The following is a 10,000-nucleotide window of genomic DNA, read 5'->3' as shown; positions in this document are numbered from 1 at the left end:
AACAAGCCAAAACAAACACAATAATATGACCATATATAATCCTAATAAAAATATTGTATGCATTTATCATTATAAATACTATGTAGGCCTATGTCTATGATAATTAATGTTTTGGTAATGTATTACAGTACTAATTATTAGCCTTAAGCCAAAAGTAGCAGGAAATAAGCAGACTTGGCAACCCTGACAAGTTTGCCTACAAAACGATCTGATTGGTCCAAATCTGTACACACACTCCTGAAGTATAGCTCGGTCCCAGACTTACCATCCAGAGCGTTGGATGTAAACAAAATAATGTATCTGATCTCGTCCACTTGTCGCAAACACCATACACAATTTTGGACTTGTTTGAGGGAGAGGCTTTAGGAGAATGTCTGGGACTGCAACTGGGTGCATCTCAAACAGCATGGCGACTTGTTTACAAACGATCGAGGAACACCAGAACCGCTTCACTGTATATCTCCAACCAATATAGTACTTTATAAATCTATCAAAAGACGAAAATAAAACGGCATGAGTTTTCCTGATGTCATAAACGTCAGAATCAGCTTTTGTTGTGTTCGCTTATGTGCTAACTGACTGATTTTGAGAGCTGTTTCCCGTTCAATGGAAGTCAATGAGAGCCTATTTTTATAGATACTATTAAACTGCACAACGGAGCGAAATAATTCATGGAATGGACTAGTTTACTCATAACAGGAAAGAAAACAAACCCTCTTTCTGAGGTCTACTCCACACAGATGTGTACAGCAAATATATTTATTGACACCGCTTAACCATTTTGACCAGCATTGCAAGCTTGACCAGGATCCTAACCTAGTAACCGTTGCTAACGTGTATTGGCCGAACAACGGGCTTGGGTGGGACTTAGCGACAGGCTAATTCAACATGAGAGAAGACAGATTAGACAGTGAGGGGAAATACAGAAATCTACTACGAGAGAGAGAGAGAGAGAGAGAGAGAGAGAGAGAGAGAGAATTGGGGGATGGTAGTGGTCAGTTGAGGTAGAAGGAATGAGTGATGGGGAAGGTCAGAGGGGAGAAGGGGAGGGGTGGACGGAGAGAGGAAAATATAGAAAAATGTAGAGGGAGGGAAAAAACGGAGAATGAGATAGAGGGAGGGGTAATGGAGACAAAATATTATCTAGAAGGCGAGTGCGTGTGTGCACACACACACACACACACACACAGACGCGCACACACACACACACACAGTACAGTGGTACTGTATGTTTCAACATTTTAGAAGGGCAATTTTATAATGCCATTTGACCATTTCCTTGCCATGTTTAACCCCAACACCTGGGTTGTGTGTGAGCTTGTAGATCAGCCATTTGCGATACCATTCGTATGTAACATTTTAAAGCACTTTCAAAAGTGTTCCAAAACCAGCAGATCTACCAGCTCAGAGTGCTCTAAAAACTGACCTCTGAACACACAATCTGAATCTTTTCTTAATTTTAAGAACACTAACTCTTAATTAATGATGTTTGGGAGACAAGAAACACTTTCCTGCTGTTTTTTTTGTGGGTAATTTGTGGTTTTTAGATATTTTAGTATTTCAAAGTGTCTGAAGTCATGGACACTGCTGGTCTCACTACTGGGATTACTACAATGACCATAATGCTTTGCTGCACTCACCCCACCTTGTGGAGAGGGAGCTGTCTTACCGAAACAACATGTAGTCCCGGAAGGAAGTGAGACCATGCAGTGTCCATGACATCACTGACAATACTAAAATATCTAAAAACACGTATTACACACCATAAACCCCATTGAAGTGTTTCTTGTCTCCCGAACATCATTAAAATAAGATCCGGTTGCAAAAGGGGTGAAGTGGCCCTTTAAATGGAGCCTCCGCACAAATACAAAAGTCCCCGGACCGCAAGGCCGGCCCAGGCCAGTGCAAACGTTTTTAGAGCAAGCTTTCGGTCATAGACCTCATTCATTTGGTTTCCTTTCGGATTCCAGCACCTCACCCTAGTGTACTGGCAGATGAGCCCTTTTTTAAAACATGAAACAACCATTTTCATTTCTCTGAGGACCGGGAAAATTGTCAATTTCAAATGTCCACTTTATGTCTCAATTCTACTATATTTGTGGGGACATCTGCCATGACAAGAATAGTTAAAGGCCAAGTACGCATGCACGCGCGTGTATCTCTAAATCTTTTGAGATGCGGGTCGAGGCCAAATACATACAAGTCCTTGACCTTGACATGAAAAAGTTTAGCACCACTGATCAAAATTACGTTTTTTCAGATAACTGTTTCCGACATTTAGAAAAAAAAATTGAGTCAGCCTCAGGTCTTAATGGGTTAACACTGTAATACTCGTTGAAAGCCAACTCTGATGTGAAGAACCAAGCCGTGCAATCATGATTGACAATTAACATAACACAAATTAACTGAATTGGCTTGACGGAAATGTACTTGGTAACTACATTGACTGGACTGATTCAACCGGAATCAAACTGAACTCGACTGGACTGAACTGATCAAACTGAACTCGACTGGACTGAACTGAATCAAATTGAACTGACTGGATTTCCACATGTTACTAATACTGGCTGGTTTGTGCCTCAACCTTCCTCTGACTCCTTAAATATCTCCTGTCTCACTTTCTACCCCCGTTGTATAAACTCTACCTCTCTCTATCCTTGCTTTGTGAGAGAAACTAGAGAGAGAGAGGCATGAGGTGTGAGAGGATGGGCGTGTGTGTGTGTGTGTGTGTGTGTGTGTGTGTGTGCGCGTGCGTGTGTGCGAGAGAGAGAGAGGATAAAGGGTGGATCTGCTATGGGAAAAGACCTAATGACCTCCCCTGACACTACTGTGGACATCATTACAGTGCGCGCACGCATGCACGCACCCCCCCCCCCCCCCCACACACACACACAGCATTTATGCATGTCAGTGTATCTGTCTTCATTTGTGTGTATGTGGTGTTGCTTTTTTTGGCATGGCTGTCTCCTACAGTATGTGTTTGCTTGTCTATTTTTCTGTCTGCTCTTGTGTGAGTGTGCGTGTTGACAGCTTCAATCTGTGAGCTGCAGCAGCCTCTAGTCTAGGCCATAGCAACAACCAATGTCTTCTCTATAGACATCAGTCACTAAACTGTCTGTCTGTCTGTCTGTCTGTGTGTGTGTGTGCGTGCGTGTGCGTGTGTGTGTGTGTGTGTGTGTGTGTGTGTGTGTGTGTGTGTGTGTGCGTGCGTGTGTGCGTGCGTGTGTGTGCGTGCAGTGCTAAGAGTCAAGGAGATAGGCAGGGTGATAAGTCTATCATCGAGGTAACAAAGCATCCTAGAGTGTTTCACCTTGGTTCTGACTGACAGACTGTCTGTCTGTCTCTCTCTCTCTCTCGCTGAGCATATATCTTCATCACTGTGTGGGTGAGTGCATGTGCTGTATGTGTGTGTCTGCCTGTATTACACACCAAAGTTATGATAGTAGTTTTCTTTTTTCAATTTACTTTATTTTAATCAAACATACATGTAAACGAAACGACTGACAAATTTACAATACATACAACAGAAACAAAACAAGACAAGACAACATACGTACTGTACAATACGCACAAGGGGAGATATCTGCCTCTCTTCTCTGATGATCATAATACATAAATACCTCAAAGAGGTGCACCTGCGGCTGCTTCTACAGGTTAAACAGATTTAATTGAATTTAAACAAAGTCAGGTCTTCATTTATAGTTGGTATAACATTATGATAGTAGTTTTCATTTTCTTTGGTCTTTACAGTCTCTTTTTCTTTGATTTTGAGACTGTCACTAATTCACTGTCACAACAGAACAGCACAAGAACAGTGTCAACGGTCAAGTTTACTACATATTGCCGGTTAAATGTCTGAAAATAGACAGTAAAGGGGACGCCTGATCACACATTACAAGGACCTTCTAATGAGTGAGGAGTGAGGATTATTCCAATCATTATTTCAAAACTATAGGCCTACCGGTATGTTTATTTGATTTGAAAGTGAATGAATTCAACAGTGATGTATGACTTGTATCAACAAGTACATTAAGATATCCAATGGCAAATCTTAATCTGCAACACAATTTCATACAATATATAGTGGGGGTTCCCACTTCATCTCTCTCTCTCAGTTAAGGGGTCCTTGGCGTAAAAAAAACCCCGTTGAAGACTGATCCATCTATTTTTACTCTCTCCTCTGCTTCCTTCTCTCCCACCTCTCTCTCTCTGTCAGGACTGATAATAGTTATTTTATATTGATACTGACTAGCTCTCTGCCTGACAACACTGTCATCACACTTCCCCGTCTGTCTCTCTCTCTCTCTCTCCCCCCCCTACATTCACTCAATTCCTTTCCTTGTTATCTCCCCCCCCCCCACAGCATCATCATGGCACCTGAGGGGGCGAGCCATTGAGAAGAGCATGTACCCCAAAATGTCTGTCCGCCCGTGATTAAATCTCTCAATTCACTACACCGATCAGTCTCTTGTACATGCTGCAAGTAGGCCAAAAACAAGACAAACAGAATTGTGTGTCCGTGTGTGCATTCGCGGGTACCTCGTTCAACTACGGTTTTAAATGATTAAGACTTACGCCAACTCTACTCCAGAACACACACACACACACACACACACACACACACACACACACACACACACACCATAGACTGTAAAAAATATGGACAAAGCGTTCGCCGGGTCTAACATGAACGTAAAATGAAGCCTGTAATAATATGGTAATTCCTGATGTAAGTCGCCATCTTTCTAGATCCGTTTGGTACCAGCTGGCCATTGGCTGGCTCCGTTTTGGACCAGCTGGCCATTGGCTGCCCAGACAACGAGGCGGGACTTCCCCCCTTCTTCTCCGTTGGTTTTTATTTTGACTCGAGTGGGAGGGGAATCCCGATCATAGACTAACGGTAGCCACGCCCTCAGAACATACGCGATGTTTTTTTTTCTTTATGGTCATTTTTTTAATTAATGGGACCATCATTTTCCAAAAAGAATATTATGACATTAGAAATGAGACTTTAAACTAGTGACTGGAAGAAGAAAGTATTCATGACCATGTTTATTAAGGTAATACAGTCTAGGTGAAGTTGGGCCAAAATACATGGGCCTCTATGGAGCTATGGGGCTTTTTGGGTCCAGCCCAGCGCCACAACAGGCCATTATATGAACTACCGATTTCAAATGAGGCTTCACGAAATATCTGGCTGACTGCCCCCCTGACACACACACACCCCTCACACACACACACACACACACACACACACACACACACACACACACACACACACACACACACACACACACACACACACACACACACACACACACACACACACACACACACACACACACACACACACACACACACACACACACACACACACACACACACACACACACACACACACACACACCATGTCCAGCTAACTTCCAATGCGCTCGAGTCTAATCCTTTAAAAAGTCCCTGGTTGTTGGTGCGTGACCCACATACAGTCTGTGAGAGAATTGCTGCTCTAGCAGTTTTTTTGTTTTGGTTCGTCTATAAGCACTACAGAGCCCCATAGAGCTGTAATGGTATTAGTTAGCACTACAGAGCCCCATAGAGCTGTAGTGGTATTAGTTAGCACTACAGAGCCCCATATAACTGTAATGGTATTAGTTAGCACTACAGAGCCCCATAGAGCTGTAATGGTATTAGTTAGCACTACAGAGCCCCATAGAGCATACAGAGCCCCATAGAGCTGTAATGGTATTAGTTAGCACTACAGAGCCCCATAGAGCTGTAATGGTATTAGTTAGCACTACAGAGCCCCATAGAGCATACAGAGCCCCATAGAGCTGTAATGGTATTAGTTAGCACTACAGAGCCCCATAGAGCTGTAATGGTATTAGTTAGCACTACAGAGCCCCATAGAACTGTAATGGTATTAGTTATCACTACAGAGCCCCATAGAGCTGTAATGGTATTAGTTAGCAGCACTACAGAGCCCCATAGATCTGTAATGGTATTAGTTAGCACTACAGAGCCCCATAGAGCTGTAATGGTATTAGTTAGCACTACAGAGCCCCATAGAACTGTAATGGTATTAGTTAGCACTACAGAGCCCCATAGAACTGTAATGGTATTAGTTATCACTACAGAGCCCCATAGAGCTGTAGTGGTATTAGTTAGCACTACAGAGCCCCATAGAACTGTAATGGTATTAGTTATCACTACAGAGCCCCATAGAGCTGTAATGGTATTAGTTAGCACTACAGAGCCCCATAGAGCTGTAATGGTATTAGTTAGCACTACAGAGCCCCATAGATCTGTAATGGTATTAGTTAGCACTACAGAGCCCCATAGAGCTGTAATGGTATTAGTTATCACTACAGAGCCCCATAGAGCTGTAATGGTATTAGTTAGCACTACAGAGCCCCATAGAGCTGTAATGGTATTAGTTAGCACTACAGAGCCCCATAGAGCTGTAATGGTATTAGTTAGCACTACAGAGCCCCATGTTCTATGTTGACTACTTTAGCTGCAGACCCCTTGGAACAATAGACGATTTTGGCCCCATCGACACTTTTATGTGCTTGCACGCGCGTGCATGCATACTGTACATGCATGTGCACGCCTATACACACAGGCGCGGACGCATGCATGCACGTACACATTCTCCCTGTCCTCATTGTTGTGGTCTGTGCACCAACACATTCAGCACCGCAGAGTGAAAATGGAGGGAAGAAAAACACGATGGGTGAAAAATGAGGTCTGAAAAATGATAAATTGTTGGCCATGTCTGTAATATTGACTGGAATGGGAAGGGGGGCGAGAGCGAGAGAGAGAGAGAGAGAGAGAGAGAGAGAGAGAGAGGAGAGAGAGAGAGAGAGAGAGAGAGAGAGAGAGAGAGAGAGAGAGAGAGAGAGAGAGAGAGAGAGAGAGAGAGAGAGAGAGAGAGAGAGAGAGAGAGAGAGAGAGAGAGAGAGAGAGAGAGAGAGAGAGAGAGAGAGAGAGAGAGAGAGAGAGAGAGAGAGGAGAGAGAGAGAGAGAGAGAGAGTTAGGGGAGGTAATTACATGAGGAAGACAGGACCGAGAGACGGAGAGAGACAGAGAGAAAAACAGAGGCAGATAAGACGGACAGACAGACTTTTGGTACATTTAAAGAAGTCACAGGGAAATGTGACAAAAGACAAATGGACTGGAAAAGTGTGTGTGAGTGTGTGTGTGTGCGCGTGTGTGTGAGTGAGTGAGTGAGTGTGTGTAATGTTGTTTTCTACCTGTAACGGAGGTGTCAACCATTCCCTAGCGAATAGCACGCTGGCATTTTTCAATTCAGCCACCTTGTGTGTGTGTGTGGGTGTGTGCATGTGCATCTGTGTGTGTGTGCGTGCGTGCACACACACAAGCATGCAGTGAACACCAGACTGCTTTTAACACTGTTGACCAGAGTGCTACAATAACACTATGGCAGGCAAGGTGGGTATGACCCGTTTGTCTCCAAATAACAGTGTCAAGACACAAATATACACACACGCATCCATCCACACACACACACACACACACACAAACACCATCCTGAGATATTACGTTGGCAGCTTGGCACAGATATGCTGTACACACGGACAACATAACAGAATTCCTCAAGCTACTGGCGCGTCCGCCAGACTTATATCAACGACGTACCTGCTGTGATGTCATCATCGGTGACGTCCATTTCCTCTTCAGGAGCCTTGGTTTCTATTGGCTGAGGCTCGGCAGGGGGCGGGATAGGAGGGGCAGTCTCTGTAGAGGAACCAGCTGTAGAGAGAGAGAAACTTTAATACAACTTAGTTTTAAAATAAATATATAAAGCCTCATAATCTTGTTAGCGATTAACCTCAGAGTCGGACTGAGAGACCATGATTTTCATTGTACTCACCAGCAAGACACAATGCAAAACAGATAAATGAATCGATGAATAAACAAGTCCCTTTGTGCCGTCAGGGTCATGGGAATCGTCCAATCAGAACCCAGACAGCTCTATCACCGGGCAAGAATTGATGTGGTTAATTTCCTGGCTGTGTGTGTGTTGTTTGCATGTTGTCTATTGTTGTTAGTGGGTTAATCAGGCTAGGCTTCTGCATGTGGCCTTATTATGGCTATTATCTCACCTAGGCTGGCTCTGGGTGGCCCTGTTAAGAAGCTAATCAGCGCTCAATGAGGGCCCTGTTATCAGCACATTAATGAGCACACACACGCACACGCACACACACACACACACACACACACACACACACACTACAGTGAAACGTACATGAACACTATAAACCCGAAGCTGGTAACAGATGCTCTTTGTGAGGTTCTCTGTCCTGATTTGATAAAATCATTATCCCGACCTTAAAATTAATTTTCCCTTTAATTAAAGATGGGACACCCCTGTTACTGAACAAAACACTATATAGTATATAGCAATAATTGCTTTCAGAGTATAATGCATATAGGTTATTTGATTTTATACGTCTGATACAGTACGCAAGCTTCTCTCTCTGAGCAAAACACCTTGCTTTTAAAAAAAGATGTTCCTAACAAACAAACTATCACTAGCTTACAAAACAGCACTTTTAAATGAACCCTGAGGACTTTACTGTGTACAAACCCATGCACGCACGCATGCATACACACACAAGCCCATCCATATTCAAGGGTTTTCATTTAGCCCTTATCTGTCCATTGCCAATTAAGACAGGCTTTTTATTAAGGACCTGGGCTAATGAATGGTGCTGCATCTAATGCTCCAGGTCTAATGAACAGAATGCGAGCTAACGTCGCTAGGCTAATGAATGAAGCAACTAAAAGGTGAGACAGGTTAATCTCTGTGAACGCAGCTTAATTAATTAATTACACACAATCATACTACTAATTCCTGCTCTGCTGAAAACACCATTTGGGTTAGGGTACACGTGTGCACACTCTTCCTTTTCTAACCATGCTAATTATCATCATCAGTATTTTGTTATACTATTGAAATCGATAAAAAAGATTGTTAATTTATTGATATAAACATACGGTTTAATATCAGTAACTGAACAATATCCACCACAAGGAAGTACTCTGCACACGCAATAATTATGCATATAATGCAATAATTAAAATAGTTATGTTTGTTAAATTGTTAGCATGCATCTGAATGCATATTATGTATAATATACTGTATATACGTGTTTGTGTGTGTGTACAAGGAGTATTCGTATACCATGTGTATACGCTTGCGCACGTGCGAGCATGTGTATGCATGCGCGCGCGAGTGTGTGTGTGTGTGTAATTAAATTGATTAATCCTGGTTAACATTGTGGTTCAAGTTCCAATTAACCAGGTCACACACCATTGACAGCTACAGCTAATGTTTCCACTCAATGTGGGCTATATCACTACTTCATGGATGGAAGGAGAGAGGGAGGGAGAGAGAGAGGATGGGGGCGAGAGAGAGGGGGGCAGAGAGAGAGGGGGAATCAATCAATGCATTAAATATATATATATATATATATATATATATATATATATATAAGAATTTAGGAAGTAGAATGTAGGAAAACTAGGGGAGGAAGAGTAAAGAAAAGGAAGAGAATGAGGATATAGAAAGCGGACAAAATGACAGAATCTCTCTCTCTCTCTCTCTCTCTCTCTCTCTCACACACGTAATGCCCTTTGACAGTATGCCAATACACACCTGCATCAATCCCACACGTTGCCGCGATACGGCCCTAAATGAACTTAATTAAAACCTAATTGATGGTCGCCTGTAATTGGACGAAAATACCTATTACTGATACAGTATATCCTTCCAACACATGCAGTAAAGCCCTTATAGTGTTCATTTAACGCTGAGGGTGTACAACGGGAACCAAATATAGACCCTTAAGGAGCAGAGCAGTGGTTTTCAACCAGTGGTCCGGGACCGTCAGTGGTCCTTGGGGATGGAGAGTTGGTAACTAAATGGACCCTTACATAGGCCAAATTCCAATACCCCAAATTTCGGCCACTCGCT

The 10,000-nt window shown here is 43.0% G+C and overlaps 1 protein-coding gene across 1 annotated transcript in view; it reads right to left on the bottom strand.

Moving 5' to 3' along the window:
• Window positions 1–10,000, bottom strand: part of wdr7 (WD repeat domain 7) — a 132,135-nt gene that overhangs the window by 56,697 nt on the left and 65,438 nt on the right. The window contains exon 22 of the mRNA XM_083793512.1: window positions 7,660–7,773. Within this exon, the coding sequence (XP_083649638.1) occupies window positions 7,660–7,773 (114 nt within the window). The remainder of the gene's footprint in view (window positions 1–7,659; window positions 7,774–10,000) is intronic.

The sequence above is a fragment of the Protomyctophum parallelum genome, assembly GCF_964188405.1.
Source record: "Protomyctophum parallelum genome assembly, chromosome: 21".
Lineage (NCBI taxonomy): Eukaryota > Metazoa > Chordata > Actinopteri > Myctophiformes > Myctophidae > Protomyctophum > Protomyctophum parallelum.
The sequence above is the reverse complement of the archived record's forward strand: the minus strand, read 5'-3'. Positions and strand labels throughout refer to the sequence as shown.